General features: G+C 37.2%; 3 protein-coding genes across 3 annotated transcripts; 1 reads left to right on the forward strand and 2 right to left on the reverse strand.

The window, feature by feature from the left end:
* Nucleotides 1–7,949: 7,949 nt before the first annotated feature.
* LOC149418348 (proteasome subunit beta type-2-like) lies at nucleotides 7,950–11,781 on the reverse strand. The gene is made up of 4 exons (XM_089638462.1): nucleotides 11,584–11,781; nucleotides 11,185–11,378; nucleotides 9,390–9,552; nucleotides 7,950–8,196 (listed from the first exon to the last, which is right to left on the reverse strand). Exons 1-4 carry the CDS (start codon nucleotides 11,672–11,674, stop codon nucleotides 8,018–8,020), a joined length of 627 nt encoding a protein of 208 aa, XP_089494588.1. The 5' UTR covers nucleotides 11,675–11,781; the 3' UTR covers nucleotides 7,950–8,017.
* A 251-nt stretch (nucleotides 11,782–12,032) lies between these two features.
* On the forward strand, nucleotides 12,033–14,287 carry mRpL13 (mitochondrial ribosomal protein L13). Its single transcript, XM_089638463.1, has 3 exons — nucleotides 12,033–12,227; nucleotides 12,440–12,718; nucleotides 14,001–14,287. Exons 1-3 carry the CDS (start codon nucleotides 12,201–12,203, stop codon nucleotides 14,232–14,234), a joined length of 540 nt encoding a protein of 179 aa, XP_089494589.1. The 5' UTR covers nucleotides 12,033–12,200; the 3' UTR covers nucleotides 14,235–14,287.
* A 153-nt stretch (nucleotides 14,288–14,440) lies between these two features.
* LOC149418350 (leukotriene A-4 hydrolase-like) lies at nucleotides 14,441–20,001 on the reverse strand. The gene is made up of 10 exons (XM_089638464.1): nucleotides 19,793–20,001; nucleotides 19,161–19,273; nucleotides 18,733–18,869; nucleotides 18,242–18,353; nucleotides 17,830–18,068; nucleotides 16,693–16,891; nucleotides 15,629–15,850; nucleotides 15,338–15,485; nucleotides 15,075–15,246; nucleotides 14,441–14,932 (listed from the first exon to the last, which is right to left on the reverse strand). Exons 1-10 carry the CDS (start codon nucleotides 19,836–19,838, stop codon nucleotides 14,476–14,478), a joined length of 1,845 nt encoding a protein of 614 aa, XP_089494590.1. The 5' UTR covers nucleotides 19,839–20,001; the 3' UTR covers nucleotides 14,441–14,475.
* Nucleotides 20,002–21,806: the final 1,805 nt, after the last annotated feature.

The raw sequence follows: 21,806 nt of genomic DNA on the forward strand, positions 1-21,806 counted from the left end.
CTGTGGATGCAAATAATTCATAGTGTAAATACCACTATGCGAGTAGCGCGTGTAAGCAGCAAAGTAGTTTGCACAATGGAAACCTCAACCTGTCGTATGGAAGCGGTAGTTCCTACTACCGCTTCAAGCTAGTAGTATTTTGCATGTATAATGGAACGAGCCTTTTAAAGGCTGATAATTCACTTGAATATTTTTAATTTGTTTAGTTTTGGGAACAAACAGCTATTACCCGTAGACTCAATTTGTTCGCTTTTCGGAACACCTCAAATGGTCTTATAAAAATCATTGTGTCTACCATACAGACACCAACCTTTATATTCAAATATAGAAGTTAATCACAGAATAATTAAAATGTACACCTACAGGAAACCCAAAGGTTCCAACCGCATTTGAGATTCGTGATTTTTTTATTAATTATTTTTATATGAAACAACAAAAAAATGAGGTAACCATAATGTGTATAATGCAGTCTAGTAAAATACATATGTGTATTTAATCGTTGAGTAATTGTAGTTCAGTGTTTACATCATCTTTCAAAAACAGTTTTTAGTTTTCGGATACCTTCAGAAATAACCCATTTATATGATCCGAAGAGATAGTTGATTTATGATCCGAGGGGGGGTCACTAGGGTCTGCACTCACCTAGGGTCCCCCAATTTGTTTAAAAATTGGCTTTTGTCCTGCAGAGGATATCAAATAAACCTTGTTTGGCAAGGTCTGTCTGTCAATATGCGAAATAAAATGGATTTTCTGAAAATAGTGAAAAAAAATTGTCTTTGAAAGTGTTAAAATTCAAATGTGGAATAATCCAAAACCCGGCCTTGTGCGAAAAACGATTGGATATTTTCGGATATTTTATGTAAAATTAAAAGAAGAGATAACTTGTATAAACATTGGAAAAATGCTCCAATTAACAAATATTACGAGAAAGAATATAAATGTTTTAGAAATGTATTAAATAAATTATTAGTTGAATTAAAAAATTCTTACTATAATGATAAATTCAAAAAGTATTTTCAAGACTCAAAAGAAACATGGGAGGAGTGTAATAAAACTTTAGGAAGTAAATGTAAAAATGACTGTGATGAAAATGCTTCTAAATATCTGATGAAAGATCGAACAAAAGAAAGTTTAACTAATGATTTTGTTGTTTAATTCTCCGAAAGTGTTTACAATATGTTACATAAGTGCAACCATAAGACAATTGAATTTGAACCAGAAAAGATGCCTCAAAGCATGTACCTACCGAGGGCAACAGTGGCGGATATAAAAAGTATTGTTAGAGAAATGAAGAGTTCTTCTCCGGGAATTGATAATATCGGGATGAAAGATATTAAAAAACATATTTTAATCTTAGGTCCAATTACAACCCATTTTGTAAATAGAATCTTATTTCAAGCAAAAATTCCTGATGACTTAAAATGTAGTATTATAAGACCTATATATATATAAGGGAGGTGACCAGACTGTATTGGGTAACTACAGACCAATAAGTATCTTTCCATCACTAGAAAAAAATCTTGAAAAATATATTCAAAGATATTTTCAAAAGATTTTGAGTACAGAATTGCTGCTTCAAAAATTTGCCAACATGATAAATAATGAATTAAACTGTAAAAAACACACATCAGTCTGATTTATAGATTACTCAAAAGCCTTTGATACTATTGATCGTGGTAAATTACTTAAAATACTAGAAATTATAGGAATAAGAGGAAAACTACTAAAACTTTTTGAAAATTACTTAAACAACCGATGCATGAAATTAAAACTCTTAAACTCTAAGCAAAAAAATAAGTTTTTTTTCTGTATATTATATACATATGTATATTTTATTAAATACATTTTTAGACATGTAAAGCACTTTGTATATGCGGATGATACTGCTTTAGTGATTTCTAGCAGTGATTTGCAAACTTGTATAGACCTTTTACAAAAAGACTACATTGAACTCTTAAAATGGTCTCATGACTCTGGCTTAATCATAAATGCCAAAAAAACTAAATTGTTACACATAAGATCCCCTAATGTATATATTACACCAGAAATAAACACATATATTTCAGATTGCTTACACAATAGTATTCCTGCAATGTGTACATGTGAAAATATGGAACTAGTTAAAGAATATGTTTGTTTAGGTGTCAATATTGATTGCTTTTTCAAGTGGGATTTACAAATAAACAAAGTTTGTTCATGACTAAGATCTATTGTAAGCAGATTGTATAAACTAAATTTTTTTGTTCCAATCTGCATACTTCGAATAATTTATTTATCTCTAGCTGAATCTGTTATAAGGTATGGAATAACAGCTTGGGGATTTTCCTGTAAAACTAATATCGACCATGTTCAATCCGTGCAAAATTCATTGGTTAAATTATTAGCTGAAAAAAATTTATACAAAGAAAGACATAATATTCCATACTTCTATCAGAGTCTCAAAATTCTTTCAGTGAGAGCAATTCTGTGGTACAAAATTATATTTCAGCACAAAATAACCACTTATACATATACATATAAACAGGCTAGAACACAATCATAATACTCGTTTTAACTTTAATGAAGGACTTATTGTACCTAAGCATACAAATAAATATGGACAAAGAACGTTAAACTATATGATTCCCAGTTGTTTTAATATGTTTTTTTTTTTTTTTTTTTTTTTTATATTTACTCCACACAGGAGGCCCTGAAGAAAATAATTTCCCTCAGGGCCTATGTCATCTTTGGGGATGCTGTGTGGAGGGTCTTTTTGTGGAGAGGAAGGAGTGAACATGGGTCTTGAAGAGTCCCATGTTGTAGGAGGGAGGAAACACAGAGGCCGGCAGTTCGTTCCACAGCCGAGCTGTTGAACTTAAGAACGAATCATAGAAGCGACCCGTTCTCATGTGACAAGTGTCAACTGTGTACAAATGTTGGGCGCGCGTTTGGCGTGTATCCCGACTACGCACCGGTGCCGAAGGGATCAATGACGCTAGTTCCTCAGAGCATCTTCCATTGTAATACCGATAGAACAAGGACAGCATACCTACCTGACGCCTGTGCTCTAAAGATTGCAGTCCGTTTGTTAAGATTGGGGAATCTATCAAACGGACCGCCCGTTTCTGCACAGAGTCAAGGGTTTTTTTCAGGTATTTTGGGGCTCCAGACCAGAGATGGCTGCCAAATTCGACAGTAGGGCGCACTTGCGATTTGTACAGGGTGAGCAGTTGTGTACTATTAAAGTATCTGCGGGCCCTGTACAGTACGCCCAGCTTCTGAGAGGCCAACTTTACTCTAGCTTCGATGGAGCCCCCGTACCTGAGCTGGTCACTTATAGTTACACCAAGCATATCAATGGAAGGCCTGTTCGGAAGATTGCTTCCGTTGAAGGAGACTAGATTATCATTTGGATCCCTTTTAGACGTAATCAGACAGGATTGGGTCTTTGAAACATTAAATTCGACGAGATTATTTTTACCCCAGGAGGAAATACTCTCGAGATAACCGTCCATTCTCTGCTTCAAAGCCCTCCGAGCCGTTGGAGTTTGTGTGCCCTTTGGGGGCTTGTCAAACAAAAAGCTATCATGAACTGTACTGTCATCCGCGTAACAATGAATCGGTGCACATGTCAAAAGGTCATTGATGTGCAACAAAAACAAAGTCGGAGACAGAACCGATCCCTGTGGGACGCCAGCATTTATGGAGTGCGAGGAAGAGGTGAAACCGTCAGCAACCGCCTGAATCGACCTATCCCTTAAAAAGTCAGCAATCCACGTACACAGGGATGCGGGAAGTCCGTAAGAATGCAATTTGTTGACAAGTCCTCGGTGCCAGACCCGGTCAAAGGCCTTGGATATGTCTAGTGCGACCGTTTGGGTCTCACCGTGACGTTCCAGGCACCGCCCCCAAACATGCGTCACATACGCGAGAAGATCACCGCACGAGCGGTTCCGCCGGAATCCGTATTGACGGTCGTTGATAATTTTGTTCTTCTCGAGGTATGTGAGCAGTTTGTCGTTGATCACACGTTCCATCACTTTGGACAGAACTGATGTGATCGCTATGGGGCGGTAGTTGGCCGGGTTGGAGCGGTCACCTTTCTTGGGAATAGGGTGAATTACCGCTTTTTTCCAACCAGAGGGCACAGTGCCACACTTCAGGGACATTTTGAAGAGCTTTGTCAAAACTGGAACTATTTCCGCAGCACACCTCTGCAATACCAGGGCAGGTATTCCATCAGGTCCACTAGCTTTGTTAACATCGAGCCCCCGTATGACGTGGAGTACATCCCGATGCCGGATCCTCAGCTTTTTCATATAGAAGCCGCAGTGAGGAACCGACGGCGGAACAGCACCCCCGTCGTCGAGGGTCGAGTTTTCCGCAAACATTTTCCCTAAAAGGTTTGCCTTTTCGGTGGCGGTGTTTGCTAGTGAGCCGTCAGGTCTGGTAAGAGGTGGCAAACTGGGTTTGCAAAAATTTCGACCTATTGAGCCCGCAAGCGACCAGAATGCTCTGCTGCCATGCGGGCAGGCAGCCAGCTTTTTGCTGATCTGCAGGTCGTGTTCGAATTTTGACCTATTGATGATTCTCTTGCATTCCTTTGCCGATTTGTTGTATGCTGATCTGCTTTCGGGCGTTCGAGATGTGTTGTAGGCTCGGTAAGCCGCGTTTTTTCGTCGAACTGCTTCGGAGCATTGTCGACTGAACCACGGCTTTGAGCCCACACCAGTTTCTTTAGTAGTCGATTGTATGAAGCCATCCATCGCCGATTTGATGACTTCACCAATCTCCTGGGCACATCTTGAAGGGTCCGAAGTCCGAAAACAAACAGCTGACCACGGAAAAGCATTGAAATGGGCCCGCATACCGAACCAATCTGCTGACCTATAGTGCCACACTTTTCTCCTCAGCCTCTCATTGGTTGGTCTGAGGCTAACGGGGATTGATGTCGTCACTAGGCAGTGGTCAGATGATCCCAGAGGCGCTGTGACGTCAATCTTATAACCGTGTGGCACAGTAGTTAAGAATAGGTCTAACAGATTGGAGCGGTGAGTCTGGACATCAGGAACCCTTGTAGGCTCCTGAACCAATTGCTCTAATCCGTAGCAAATGGCAAAGGATTCCGCCTGTCGGCCAGCCGAGTCCGTTGGGCCTGAGAACTTCAACCATGGTTCGTTATGAACGTTGAAGTCCCCCAGAACAACAAACTCGGCCGAAGGGTAGCGGGGCAAGAGATCATCAATAGTATCGCTCAAATGTTTGAAGAGCTCGGAAGTGTCTGATTCGCTATGGTTCGGTGAGCGGTATAGACATGCGTAGAATCTTGCCGTACTGGCAAGATTGACGCGCACCCACATTACGTCGAATCTGGAGTTTTCCAGACTCAATAGTCGCACACAGTTGACGTCAGCTCGACTATAGAGGCAGACTCCTCCTTTCAGTCGGAATTTGCTTGCGAGGGTAAAGCCCGGGCAGTCCAGATAGGAGGAGTCTGGCGGCTCGGCTATCTGAGTTTCGGATAGGAAAAGAAGGTTGGGACGTTGGGACAAAAGATGGTGATGGACGGAATTTAAATTTGTGTGCAGGCCGCGAATGTTGGCAAAATTTACCAACAGTTTTGGCCCGCACCGGGGACGCCTGCTACTCGCCGCTGTAAAGATGTTATGTTTGTTTTTATGTATATTCATGATTTTAATTTTTTTTTTTTTTTTTGTTTTTTTTTGTTTTTAAGGGTATGAAGTGAAAGGAAGGTCTGGAATGGAAAGGTGTGAGGGGTGGGTAGGAATATGGGGTTCAGGCTGTCCAGGAGTGATGAGCGTTTGGTTCCAGCCCACCCACTGCGGTGCTAGGCGATAGGCTGGGAGAGTCCGGCTGGAGAGGGCATCCAATGCGCCCCAAACGCTGCTGCTGGGTCCCCTCCGGTCACGAACCGGCACAACAGCAGTGGCGGGGTTTTTACACTCGCTGATGGGGCAGCCCACCCTTAGTCGTGAGCCTGAGGGTCGGGCCCCTGTACTATCGAGCGGCCCGGACAGCGGTAACCGGTTGTAAAGGGTCTCCCTCAACCAGCATCTCCCAACCGGCCCGCCACGCAGAAGGTGGGCCGACGCACCCGCCACCAAGACCTGGGCAAACCTTAACCCATGAACCCGGGCACCCCTGCTAAGTCACCAAACGTAGCGAACCACTTGGGGTGACCTGTGGCAGAGGTGTTGGTCATCCAATAAATGGTTCCCAGGGCGGCGGTACCCATTCCCGCCTACCAAATTGAATTACCTGCATGAATTAATGTTACCTGCTGAAAATAAAAACTGTGCCCAAAACAAACAATTGGTGAACTTAGCTTGACTTACTGAAAGAATTAATTTGTATTAGCTTACAATGATATATTATTCTGAAGACTTTCAAAATTGTTATTTATGTTTTTCATCATTTTTCTTATGCTATATTTCTGTAAAATTTTTAATTTTTTGTTTTATACATATAATTGTAAAAATGTAACTGTAAACTCACCATAATAAGATTTATAATGAAAGAACCCGTTAGACAAACTGCTAAAAAGCAGTTTTTCAGGACTTTTTTTACCTTATATTTGTAAAGTTTATAATGTTTAATACAAAAAAAATATTTTTTTTTTGTAACCTCAGAAATCCCGTTTTTGATAAATAATATTTATGAATGATATAGGTACAAACTGCTTTCATAAACTCATAATATGGTAAACCCGAGAATCTATCTCTCGCTCTTAGTAATGACAACCTCGGTGGTTAAGTGGTTAAAATTCTGGGTGGCTGGTTCAAATCCGTGCGAGCGCAAATAAAACTTATACATATGTGTAAGAGTACTTATTTTTGCGGCAAGTTCCAGAGCGGTAGATGCTATCAGAATCGCCCTAGTGAAAGACCACCATATAGAATCGAAACGTTGCTTGAAATGACTTTAGCCGTATATGGTGACTAGATTTGAATATGTATGTACTTCCACCTTTGTCTTTCCCATATCCTCCCCCTCCCCATCCCCAATGCCTTCAGCCTAACAACATACCCCAATTGGGGATGCCATAGTCCCCTGGCTAGGACTGTTGGGACTCTTGTGCGGTTCCTACACAAAATAATTAAAACCAAAGAATTTTCGAATCTAATTTAAAACATATGTAAACATGCCGTAATAAACTGCAATTAGTACATGCTGACTGATTTACATGTCACTATCAATAAAATCAAGTGATAAACTAGAAAATATTAATATTGTAAGTATGTACAGAATAAATAATTTACAACCCCGAAACATATTAATTTATAAACACCATTCCATAAGTGTAAATGTACTACTTACCAGTCTGAAGATGTCGATAGTAGGGTGAAACTGGTCCGGTTTACAGGGAATAATTTACCTCGAAATTTTAAAGAATTAGCAACTAAAACCTAAACTACAATTTAACACACGTTCGCCCTACACTTTTTAACCTTATCGGAATATTTTGTTTTTTATGTGAATACTACAGAGTCCCAACTGCCGCTCCAGACTATGGAAGGTGAGAGAAAGATTGTGAAGTACCAACCTCAATTTTTTCTTTTTTAGGATTACCTAAATTATAGAGTATGTGGTGTAAAAAACAACTTAGATATAGCATAAAACTCTCGTTAGTGTAAGTGTGTTCCCTCAGTCCGGTACGGGAGTGTTAAAAAATATAACGGTCAATATGGCAGAGGCCTGAAAGGTTAAATGCTTTTCGATTGAAATAATGACATCCAATATGGCAGAGGCCTGAAAGGTTAAATGCTTTTCGGTTGAAATAATGACATCCAATATGGCAGAGGCCTGAAAGGTTAAATGCTTTTCGGTTGAAATAATGACATCCAATATGGCAGAGGCCTGAAAGGTTAAATGCTTTTCGGTTGAAATAATGACATCCAATATGCTTTAATTTGATGTTGAAATAATGAATATAAAAATTAAAATTCCTGTTGGTTTTAAAAAAGATTCCTTTATTGAAATATAAATGTAATTGAAAGTAAAACTCCATGTTGTGTTATTACGCCGCTTGAATATTAGTTTCTAGCATCAGGTCCTTGGCTGTTATCCGAGGCAGCTTGTTAATGCCGTTAGCTCCGACCACAGTAACCTCGAAGTTGGGCAAATTGATGACCAATCGCTTTTGGATTTCTGCCACACATTTCTTCATAAGTCCGTAGGCTTCGTCTTGATTGAGATCTGGAACAATAACAAGTTATTTTTTAATTTTCTTTTATTACTGTACGACAGATTATTCATCTAATTACCAGAGGCGGCTCTAGGAGTCCAAAAGTAGAAGATCAATGGAAAAAAAAGAATAAGAAATTTTCATAAAAATTGCGAATATGTATTGAATATTATAAAAACGCCAATGTATGTAATTAATTTACCCGTACTCACACATTCTGAAGCCGGTAGTACAATATTGTTTAATTTAAGATTATTTATACATATAACTAATTAATGTTTTTTTTTTCTTTTGAAAGATAAAAAAAATCCTAAAAGTTTTTAAATCACTAATTCCAACCTCAGTCCATTCTTTATACTAGATTTAAAAAGTAAGCAATGAAAGCAAAAGTACCTGTACTTTCATTTTATTGCACCCGAAAATGCACTGATAAAAATTAAAACTTTTCTTTTTTAACCTCTTTATTTTTCTCTCTTGTAACATAAACTACTTGTCACTTTATTTGAATATGTTTGTCACGATTCAATGAATTATTTGCGATTTCTTTCAATAAATATGTAATTTGCATGGAATAATTTAAAATGTCAAATTCTGTGGATATCATATCGAAAGAAATGTCAAATAATTCATTGAATCATGAAAAACGTATTCAAATAAAGTAATAATTAGTTTATGTTACAGGATAGAAAAATAAAGAGGTTAAAAACAAAACTTATAATTTTCAGTGAATTTTCGGGTGCAATAAAATGAAAGTATAGGTACTTTTGCTTTTGTCGTTTACTTTTTAAGTCTACTGATAAACAATGGACTGAGTTTGGAGTTAGTGATTAAACAACTTTTAGTATTAAAAGATTTTAAAAGAAAAAAAAAACATAAATTAGTTAAATGTGTAAATAAAAAGATAAATCATCTTAAATTAAACAATATTGTACTACTGGCTTCAGAATAGGTAGGAACCGGCAAATTAATTACATACATTGGCATTTTAATAATATTCATTACGCATCAACAATATGTATTAACATTTCGTATTCATTTTTTTTTCAATTGACCTAAGACTTCTGTACCCCTAGAGCCGCCTCTGCTCTCAATAGTGTTATGAATTAGATTAAAACTTTTGAAAGTTTTGTAAGATTTGCAAATATATATATTTTACAATGAGTCATATACAAAGTAATATTAAGAAGTATTTGGTAGGTCCAACCTAGGCGGTGGCTGTGGTCCATGATGGAGAGAGTGAGGAAGCCCCCGTAGCCGTGTGCGGCATAGGGCACCTTGACGGAGGAGGCGAGGTAGTCGATAAAATGCAGTGTCGGTCCTTCCTCCTTGTCCCAGCCGCCCAGCAGCATGTTCACGTTGTAGGGAGACTGCAAACAAACAGTATATTATTGAACACTACAAGGTTATAATATTGGTGAGGACAGATTCTGCAATGCCACCGTCATTCTCGAGAAAGGTATGAAAGGAGAAAGAACTATCAAGAAGTCAATGACAATCACTAAAAGATTACATTATAAACACAGAACCTTCTTCATCGGGAGAATATTCAAAATAATGTAAAATACAAAATATGTACTGACAGAAATGCATAAATATTTAGGAGTTGGAGTGGGAGATCAACAAAGGGGAAGGAGTAATTGGTGGAATTATGGGGAGAACAGAGCTGTTTACAGGAAATATTTCAAGAATAGGACTATAAGAAAATCATTATTTTTTAAAAATTTATATTTACAACGACAAAGTCATCAAATGGCCATTTGATGACTTTGTCATGCGTGAATTTCTGCAAAACAACTGGACCTTAGTGGTTTTTGGTAATATCCCTATATTATTATTAGTATATAATGCGGGTTTAATGTGGGTGGGAAAATTTAGTTGCTAGGCATAAAGAGCTGCTGTTGTTCAGCAGCCAAAAATCGTCCAGTTCGTCCCTTAGGTCCGAATTTTTAATGTCACACCTGACAAGAACGCTCCTGTCTGTACAAGGTAAAGGCCGGAGAGCTATGTCGCCACCCAGTTGGGCAGCGTTGTGAGGCGAGTGAAAAAAGTAAGATGAAAGATCTGAGTTAGATATTATGTAGGTATGTAAAAGTTTCAAGATAATATTTTGAAAACCTTAAATTTAGCTAATAACCAAAATCATTATCTTCGAGAAGATAATGATTTTGAAAATCCGGAGCAGAGTTGGGATTGAACCATGGAGAAAGCCGAATACAAATTCATGCACAGCTAGATTCAGTTTGGAATCATCAAGGAGATTTATGATAATCTCCGATGGAACTCACACATTGACGTAATTACAAAAAAAACTCACCAGGTACACACACTTCTTTAGAAAAATCTGTAATATCCTCAAAATAAACGACATTAAAAAAAAAGTGTACTATGCTTTGTGTCGATCACTAATAGAGTACGGGATAACTGGTTGAGGGTCTGCATTGAGCACTCACACAGAGCAGCTCAACATACTCCAAAAAGGAGTACTAAAGACAATTCTAAAAGTTCCGGTTAGAACTCAGATAGAAGAAATATTTAAAAACTTACAAGTCTACAAAGTACAAAAACTTTATTCAAAAAATATTTTACTTAAATTAAAAAAAACATATCTGAATAATCCACTGCCCAACATAAATACTCGAACAGAGCAATAAGCCCAAAATATATTGGTTACTCCTAGTTTGAATACATCTTTTGGACAGAGAAATATTAAATTCTATGCTACGAAATTATACAATGCTCTACCAAAACAAACAAAAAAAATAACAGAAATTAACATATTTAAAACAAAAGTAAAAACATGGCTGAGAGAACAAAAGGATAATCAACTTATAAAAGCTAAGTAAGCTTGTCGTAGATGTCATATTCCAGAAAATAGGTATCTTGTGTGGCTTAACAGTGGATCACAATGAGGTGAAAGCAAAATGATTGCAAAAACAGAATCGTCTGGTTTATACAAATGTTTAAAATAATAAAGCCAGAACGGTTTCTGTTTGACATACCCTGCTACGCAGTGCGTCCGCCAGATTTCGTCTTGTGAAGTGGGCAGCTGCAGAAGGTCCCATCTCATAGCCATTGCGCATTTTGTAAAGCTGAATATTCTTTGCAATGTATTCAGCAAATTGGGTGGTATCTCCTTTCTCTCCAACTATGGCCATTACCAAGTTTTCAGAGATCTTGTGAATTTTATCCTGATCTGAAAACAGTAAATGAAAGCTAATTGTATCTAGAAAAACGAATACAATTCGATGAAATAAAAAGCAAAGCAATCAATGAATTACAATTAACCAGAAATTAAACAAATAGAATGAATTACGTCGGTTAAAAGGGGCAAATAACAGGAATACTGGAAAACCATGTTTAATGTAGGTTAAAATATTCGGCTTTTTTCAGATACTAACCGTCCTTGATGACCATAATGCTCTGGGCATCCGTTTGATCTGCAGCGATCATTACAAAATCTCTGAACTGAATTCCTATCAAACACTCCATTTTTGATAATTATTAACTATTTCAACAATGACAGAATGACACCGGAAAATCAAAAAACAAATTGAAAATAGACTACTCACGAAATAAATTTATCTATGGATTTATCATAAAGCTGTTTTAAAAATCAATGGAAATCCAATAGGTTTTGTCACACGTTCACTTCGGAGCGGCGGTACCACGCGCCACTCAAGGCCGCCTCGCAGAAATGTATACTCCGAAAGTAAGGTAACGGTTTACAGCGCAGTCCACTGTGAGGCTTTTCTGCGCGGCGGCCTGGAGCGGCGCTTGGCACTGCCGCTCCGAAGTGTACGTGTGGCAGAGCCTAACGCCTAACCATCGCCTAACGTCTCTGACTTTCATCTTCAACCATAGAAAATAAATACAAATAGATATAAGAATGTTAGGTTATATTAGCTGTCAAAAATTTCGTGCACAATTTCCTAACCTTTTAGTTTTAATTCTCCGTTTTCAATAATAAAAAGGCTTGGGTTTATAATTTTAAGGCTGCGAAACAATTAATTTAAAGATGACTTCTGCTTTTCGCAGAGTTCAGGTAAGTTATTCGAATTTTCTATTTATATTATGCCTGTTATTGTGCAAAATGGTTCATCTACTTTGTAAAACATCACTTACTATCACCGCACCCTATTTTTCATCTATTGAGACAAATTCTAACCATCTAACGATTATTATTTTCACGATAGTATTAATAAGCAATTAAAATTTCTAATTACTCATTCTAAATCAATATTATTTATTTTTTAGCAATGGTCTACGTTTGCTCGAACATGGCACTTGTATGATTGTAAATGGCAGGACCCTTACCTGTCAGCCGAGCGCATTAAGAAGTACCTGATGGGCCTGCACAAGCCGATCTACCACCCTATGAACGACTGCGGAGATGTGGTGGTAGCCATTAACACTAAGGATATTGCTCTGCGAGGGTCTGACTGGCGAAAGCGAGCCTACTTCCATCACACCACTTATCCTAGAGGAGCCACGTGGACCTTGGCTTGGGAACTGCATGACAAAGATCCCACCTTGGTTAGTTTTACTTTACACAATAAATTAAAATGTGATTTCACAGCTACCAACTTCCAAGCCCAATGTTAAATTGCAGCGTTGTATTATAGATAACTCAACGATAGTTTATATCAACACATGGTTAGCTTGAATATATTTGTGCATCGGTATACGCTTCCACCGGCAAGCTCTTTGTCTCGTTTACACCTACATATTGTCACTGGCAGTAAAGGGACAGCAAGTTTATGATCGGTGAAAAAGAATATTGTCTGAGCGCTTACAGCGTGTCCTATTTATATCGATTCTAGTTCGTTCGAGTGCCAGTGAAATGATCCCAGTTTTCACTATTTTTTGCATCGTTATCAGGTACTTATAGATTTATTTGTGTCAAAATGTAGCAGAATAATGCTATATTTTGTTTATTTTACTTTACATCTCATTCATTCATTGTACTATACTGCGTACACTACTAATGAATACAGGTACATGTAGACAATGGCTGATAATGATAATACAAGCACGTATTACACAAAGTAGATATGTTTCCATGAACATAATAATGTTTTTTTTTTAATGTACATTTCCCTCTATGGTTGATGCACAATGCATTTTTTTAATGAATTGGTATTTTATAATAATTGGTATTGTAGAAATGGTGTTTAGCATTCATAGTATTAAGATATGACCTGCTCAAAAATATCTCCAATTAAGGAATACTGTGAGTTATTGAATATCGTTCTGCGTGGCGGCCTGATGCGGCGCGCAGAACACTCTTCCCTAAACATTCGTTTAATGCCGGCATTTGCTTATTAATGCCCATTTTAATTCAGTCACATTATTTATTTAAATAAACTGTATTTTAAGAACCTTCGGTAGTTTAATAACAATTAAATAAATAAATATTTGGCATGTTAGAATACCTTTTATATAACCGACATCAACACGCTTTGGCTTCAGACTTGTGAAATAATCATTAACTTCTTATGCGCCGCCGTTGCCTAGGCACAATAAATAAATAATTTATCTGTATATAAGTAGTTACGTATGGGAAACTATTTGTGGCAGATTATATACTATTTTTATATATATATATATATAAATGATGTATCTGTTAAGACAGTACAATTTACAAAACAGAACAAGAAAGATATTAAGAAATTAGAATCATCTGTCCTACGGCGAAGATTTATCGGCACACAAAGAGTTAATTGTATCGCATAAAACACAATATAGAGCCTTAATTTTTTATGTGAATTTTAGAAAAATTGTTTGTTTCTAATCCTTCAATGAATGACTTTTGCAGATTGTAAAGAAGGCCGTTTATCGCTCAATGAAAGGAAACTTGCAAAGGCGTTACACCATGGAGAGGCTTATGATTTTCCCAAATAACAATGTTCCCAAAGAAATCATGCAGAACATCTCCAACGAAATACCTCTGTGTCGGCCCGTGCCGATCAGGCTAGACCACATACCCGAGGAAGAAGTCAAGAATTTCCCCAAAATCATGGAATATCCTGAAGATTATGTATTGAAATGAAACAGACCGTTCATAGTTTAGTTTATGTATGTTTTATTTAATTAGTAAAAAATGTTAACAAAATTCATCTTTAAATTATTTGGAAGCTAGCATGTAACCCTTGAACAATCCTGGTTAAACAATGTCCAATAAAAGTTTGAAATATTATGCAGGTAGGTACAATACTTTCAAAGATTTTTTTTAATGATTAATTTAATCTATTGTAGGTAGGTACCCAAAGATTTTTTTTTCCAACTTCTATTTACGTATCTAAATTTAAGTCTTTCTTTACCGTGTACTCCAGGATGTGCATCATGTACTTTCTATTCTCGTGGAAATTTTCAAGAGCTTGATTGCGTACCGCCTCCCAAGCGTACAAATCCCTGTATACCGGACGAACGAACTTCATTCTACCTTGAGAATTCACAAAGTCCAAGGCATCCTTCACTTTATCAATCCATCTTGCCTTGATGCACAGTCGCAGCCATCTGTATTTGACTTCTGAATTCCTGATAGAATCCATCTTGTAAATTTCCTCCATAGCTTTCACCATTTCTAGTGAAACATTGTCTTCCTCGAGCAGTTCTCCCACGAATTGGCGTTGCTGCTGCGGATCCAAGTTTTTTAAGTCAGAAATTGAAAATGTGGAATAATCTCCATTGGCTGATGTCCAGTTGTTTGCGAGGTTTGTACAGGCCTCGGACATTGTTGAATCATATCTAAAAAAGTAAATTTATCAACTGGCATAATGTTTCCGATAAAATGAAAGAAAGAATTACCAAAAAGAGCAAGAAGTTACAATTTCCAAATAATATTATAAGTCCTATGTGAATGTTAGATATAATATATAAGAATACTTGCTCTGGAATATGAAGAGGCATTCCGTTGCTGTAAAACCAGCCGTACCAGTCTATTTCCTTAATATTAGCATTGTCTTTGAAATACTGCAGCAGGAATCCCTTGAAGTCTTCCGTTGTGATAGATTGCCTTTGGAAATGATTTATGTATGCCCGAATGAAGGGTTCAAAAACATCTGAAATTCAAACGAATCATTGTAATTGATTAATTAGAAATTAGAGTAGGTACTTTTAAAGATTTAATTTTGTGAAACATATATAACCAACCTGGCCCCCCTAGTAGTCTTTCTAGATACACTAAAAACGTATATCCTTTCTCGTAAGGAACAACGGAATATGAGTCATCAGGATTCAGACCTTTCAAGTCTACAACCATTTTTGTAAGAGGGTTGTCAACACCCCAATGCAAGTGAACCTACAAATTAAAACAAGTTCAATGACGGTTTGGCATAACTCTTGATAGCATACACAAATGTTGTACATATTCATTCAAATCTTCCGTCCTCAAATATTTAAAATCATTGCATTACATAATAATAATAATTCAGAGCTTTTTACCGAGTCTTTTAACTCAGCCAATCCCATAATTGAAAGGAAGTCTCGGTATTTAGAATCGTGGGCACTTTCACCCCTGAGAAGTGCAGATATCTTTCTCTCCAGGAACATGGTGAATCCCTCATTCAGCCACAGATGCTCCAGATTGCTGCAGGTCACCAGATTTCCCGTCCAACTATGGAGAATCTCGTGCACTATTACATCTTCAAGAGAACGGTCTCCGGCCTAAAAGAATAAAATAATAAAGTCTTCTTTCGTATTTATATAACAAGGTTTTCGGTCAACCCACTGTCCATTTAACCTTTTTACATTGCTTTTTGCACATTCTTGATGTACATAAAATAAGACTATCATATCTCATTTTTTAAAACCGTTCTCTCTTCCACTCTCTTATTTCTGACACAGATTTTCAAATTGCTTTTTTTAAAAGTTTCGTTAATTCTCCTGAATTATACTGAAACACGTAAATAAACAATAAAACACAGGATACCGCTATAATATTATAGACAGTGGGGCATAACAAAAAATCATGCGTCACCTCAGCGCCGCTGATGCACACTACAATATTATTACAATAGGGTGTTAGGGACGTACTCGAGTTACTTTAACCACTTTAACTGGTGAACGCCAGATGTAAGTAAGTTGAATGTTTGAACTATTTTTTGGTTCTCTTGTCTTTTAAATTCGTCACGTTTTTACGTAATATACAACCAGGGCTGGCGCAATTGAAGCAGTCCGCTCCTGGCGCCGACTAGCCAAGGAGCCAAGGCACCAATATTACCTAACGCCTGATTTTTAGTAGTTCCAGGTGTCGTCTTGGTCAGGGCCGGCCTTGTATGCAGCATAATAATGGTCTTTATTACATAATGTGGGGAGGTAAGTGCAATGCCATAGAAAGTATAAGCACATAGTTACATACAGAGATTCAAGTACGAAAATATTACAAACAAAAAGACAAAAATCAAACGAAATATACATGTATATTTCGTAGCACTATTGCTGGAGGCATGTTTTATTTGTGCATGCATATGTGCACACAGCGGCGTATAGGTTAATAACATAATTACCAGACATGTTGGAGTTACAAAGGTCAAGCACGCATTCTCCATCCCGCCATAAGCGCAAGATGGAGGCAGAACGAGAATGTCGTAAATCCCCCATTGATAAGGACCGCACATCTTTTCAGCAGCCTTCAGCATTTTGTCTGCATTTGCAAACTCCCAGGCGCTTTCTTCTATTATTTCTTTTTCTGACCAAATAGTTGACCTGTGTAGACAGAAAACATAATATTAAACATACTAATTTCGGTTGTGATGTAACTCTGGTTCAATGAAATCTGATACGATTTGAATTTAAGTGTCATTATCAAAATTGGAACTGATTGTGTCAAGAATTTAGACAAGTGCCAAAGTACCTACCTATAATATTATATTTTGACAGAGAATTATTTTAACTGTCATTTTTCAAAATTGGAACTGACATGTCAAGAATTCAGATAAACAATAAAGCACCTGCCTACAAATATGATTCAAGATTTTCACGGCCAAAAGTATTTTTGCTATTTGTTTTTGGGGTGTTATGCCGTGTTGCGCTAACTCCTTCTTTAGCCAACGTTTCTGACAGCATTGCAGTGTCCATCACCAGGGCAGATGTGTTATTTTATATAAAAAAAGGAGTTAGATAAAGAAGGAGTTAGCGCAACACGGCATAACACCCCAAAAACAAATAGCAAAAATACCTGCCTACAGTTTAGTATTCTTTTACCAAAAAAATATTTTCATTCTATATAAAATGTGTATTTCTTTTATTAAAATTTCTTAAATTTAATATTGATAACTAAACACAAGGTGTTATTTACTAACAATCTTTTGATTTTTCACTGGTATTATTATAATTTTGATGGTCACTATGCAATGGCTGATCAATCTACCCAGCATAAAATCTTACTGAACGCTGGACGGTTTTGCATTGTGGTTAAGGGGGGGCTGTTATTTTATGTGGCTAATTCCAAAAATTAAAAATGGCTTTGATTACCAAAATGATGTCTTCGAAAATCGGCATTAAGCGCTATGAATTTTTTGACACTTACCACAAGTAAAGACTTCCATTGACCGCCGAATCTTAGCCTGTGTCAGAATTTGATCAACCTTCAAATTAAAAAGCAATATGCGCCTGATCATTGATACGACTTTAGAGGTTCTTACCTGGGACCAATAATTCTTGACTCCAGCATTCCCACGCAGAGGGCCAATATATAAGAGGGGATGGGCACAGGCTGAGAAAAGGAATGCTTCTTGCCCTTGCCATTGGGTTCGGTGGCAGAGCCCAGACGCAGGGCACTCATCAGCACCGTGAACTCCGAGGAGGCGGTCACCTCAGCTGTGTACGTGAACTTTACACTGGACGTGTCTTGACACGGGAAGATAGACCTCGCGTGAATTCCCTGAATGTTGAATGCAATTTTATGAGTTATAAAAACATTATATTGTTCAATTGCAAATTAAAATACCTCATTTAAGAACAGCGACCCGGTTTCTCAAGAGAGTAGCAAACCCTTAGTCGAAGTGCTGTAGTGGCAATAAATAAATAATTCAGAAATAAAATAAAAAAAATTACCTGACACTGAGAAAACAGGTAAGGATGCTTTCGTCCACCCGTTTGATGGGGGTCCAGCCATTGCAGACCACTCGCCATAGGAGATGTCTCATATTCTATGTAAACTTCATAGCTGGAAACCAAAAAGTTTTAATGATATTAGAATAACTTCTAAAACATATTTATAGCCGGCCGAGGAATTGAACACACTACGCCTGAGTGGGACCCAAGCGCGATGTCAACTCGGCCACCGACCAGTTTTAATAATTTTTTAATCTGTACATATTGTGTATTCGCAAGTTGTTGTCTGCTCTAGTCATCTAGCAATCATGCTTTTAATATTTATCAGTGTCAGATCTCATATGGTAGATTAGATAAGTTATTTAATTACTGCAGTTTGGATGTACTTTTTTGGTTTAAGTTTTATCATCTTCGTGGTAACAATATAATTTCATCATAATGGTAAAAATGAACAGATAATATTGGAGAATAAAGATAAAATATAATTATACCTAGAGCCTACTGAGGAAGGGAGGTGGACAGTTAACATGGAACCAATCTCATTGATATGCTTCCCAATTTTATAGTCGAGATCTTTTCCTGAATCCAGCTTCACGTTATGAATAAGCAAGTGACTGATATCCAGGATCTATAACATTTAATTTAGAAAAATATTTAATTCATCAAAACAGTCTTCAGTTGTTGTTATCCCAATTCTTTACTACACATTGTTGTGAAATCTAATGTGATGGGAAGATGTCGGTCGTCATTTTCAGTCATATACACTGTGTACACGTGAGTGGTTTATTTATGGTTTATGGTGTACACCTAATGAAAGAGAATGGATAATGTGAATGCTCGTAAGAAAACATTTATTTGGTGTACTTGATTGGAAATGGTCTTTATAAGGCTATTAAAAAATATATAAATAATTTCTTACTAAATCATCAGTGTCTTGAATTTTTTCCACAGAAAGATTGACACTTCCGGTCAAAATTTTCCGGTTAAAATCAACATCCAGAGAAAATTTGATGTGCTTGATTTTGTGTAAGTCTAAAAAAAAATTTAACAAATGAATGTTATATGGTGAAAGAATATCTACAAAATATAAACCTAACTTTAATTACTTTAACCAGTGATTCCTGACATTATTTGGAGTAAAAAATGTAGTTTGTAGATGTAAAAATCGGTAGGAATTTGACTGCTAGGGTCGATGTCAGGGGTTCAGCGATGGTTCGAAAAAGTGACCAGTGACGACATGTGGAAGAATTATTTAAATTGTTTATTTAATTTTTTAAAAATACATCATAAAGTCACCGGAGACCAAGACTTCATTCACATTTTTTTAATCCAACTAATGTCAGGAATCACTGATTAAAGTATGTCCCTTAATACCCTGTATAGAATGTATGAATATTTTTTATTGAACCAACGACTAAATAAAATACCACATAAGAGTATAAGTAACTATATTTTTTAAATATAGTGAGGATTACATAAATTTTACGATTTTTTACTTTGGATGGCAAACAAACTATCAATTTAGAAAATAATGGTAAATATCTACAAAACCTGGTCTTGAATATGAGGTTGGGTCATCATTGTTAAAGTAATCCATCGCAAGATAAGCAAATATAACAACCACTTGAGGCCAGCTAAATTTATGACTAATTTAAAAAAAAGATACAATTTTACATTTATATAATAATATTATGTAAAGATAACAATAACTCAAATTAAAAGTGTGGTGGGCAAAGATAATGATCAATCAACAGGGCTTCATATTTTCAGATACTAAATACTAAAGGATTTTCTTCTAAATATTGTTGGGATGCTGACTCTCCGAAAATAGAAAACGAAAGCTATTATTGGTGTACCGGACAGCAGGTCGATGTACCTACATAATTATTAAAACAATTAAGGAAATGAATATTTACTGTTATTAAGCATTTAACGACGCCGAATCCCTTTTGAAGCTTATCACCGGACACCTATCATGTATCAAATGGGATTTAACCGTAGTAATTAAAATTTGGTTATTTTTCTTGGTTCCTTAATGCTCTCATGCATCCTGTTTAGAGATAAGTAATATAATTGCTGTACATTAACACGTGTTGGATTTGAACTCAATATATATGCAAACAACTGGCACAACCAGTCAGTTGTCCGACGACATTCGCAAGTTGTGTTTCTTTGAAAATCCTAAACTAAGGTACCCCCGAGAGGAAACCGGCATATACAGTCCATGTCACTGGTGTAGGTGTTCAGTACAATTGGTTTGCCCTTCGACCTAGAAAAACTTGGCCTGTGGGGCTTTTTTCATGTGTTTGTGAATGCAATAATTCATGTCTCATGTCTCTTTATCCGCACCACATACATACCCTGTTGGGGACACCATTGAAAGAAGTTCGCCTCCGGAGCTTTTTCAGTGTTTGTGAATGCAATCATTCATATTCCACTCCCTTCACCCACACCACATACCTACCCCGATTGGGGATACCGTGGAAAAAAAATTCGCCTGGGGTGCTTTTCAATGTCTTTGTTAGTGTTTTAACTAATTTTCCAGTCACTTTGCTCTCGTAACTTACTCCAGTTGGGGATGACATAGTTCCATAGACTCTGCGGTTATTGAGGAATTGAAACTAATTTGTGGTATTCGCAATTCTTTTTTTTATACCTATGTAGGGAATCTACAACATATACAAAATACAGAAGCATTTAATTATAATTACGCCTTACCGAACGCAAAGGAATATTTTCATATGCTTTAAAAAGGGGTCTTAATTTTTTTTATATAGCTTACAGAGAAGGCACAAGGAAGTAGTCGGAATAAACTAGAAATATTTACATAAAAGCTGACATGGATCCGGTGTTGCTCAGGGTTATGAACAGGGCCGTCATAAGCCGTGAAGGTGGAAGCTTGGAAGCTGGCGATGCCCCTGCCTTGACCTCCACCAATTATATTAAGAAGAGAGAATAGAGATTAGATATTTCACTCATTGATCAGCTTACTCCATTGCAGGTTGATAAGAACTTTAACTTAGGGTTTGTAGCAACACGCTACTAGAACGTTCGAGACTTCCAGTACGGGCTGCGCAGCATAGCCCGGAAGCTTCTAGACTTACGACGGAAGCACGCCATCTACAACTTCTTGGACATTCCCGGTTTTAAAAGATGCGCGCTTTCCTGTATAAACGCTGCTGCGCCACGCCGCAGCATAGTCTAGTACAACGGTCCCGTCGCCAGCCACACTCACCGCACCCGCTATCGAGGTCCACCATATCTCCGGAAGATAATACTCAACACCTAACAGTTCTAACATATTGCCCTCGAGATTATTTTTCACAAAACCAACGCTACTTAAAAATAACATTATTACAGTGATCACCTACCTAGGTGATTACCTATGAGCCGTTTGGCTCAGAGCCGGCCCTGCCTACGCGCATCCCTTCATGATGCACACCGACACAACAAAACGGACTACAAAATAAAGTTACTGCGATGCTACAATCCCTTTCATTGTCTCTACCCTATTACCTACAGGATCATGGTCCATGGGTTTAAAATAAACAAAAGTTCAAATAAA

Source organism: Hesperophylax consimilis, chromosome 13, assembly GCF_061612785.1.
Source record: "Hesperophylax consimilis isolate HC1 chromosome 13, BYU_Hcon_1.0, whole genome shotgun sequence".
NCBI classification, from domain to species: Eukaryota; Metazoa; Arthropoda; class Insecta; order Trichoptera; family Limnephilidae; genus Hesperophylax; species Hesperophylax consimilis.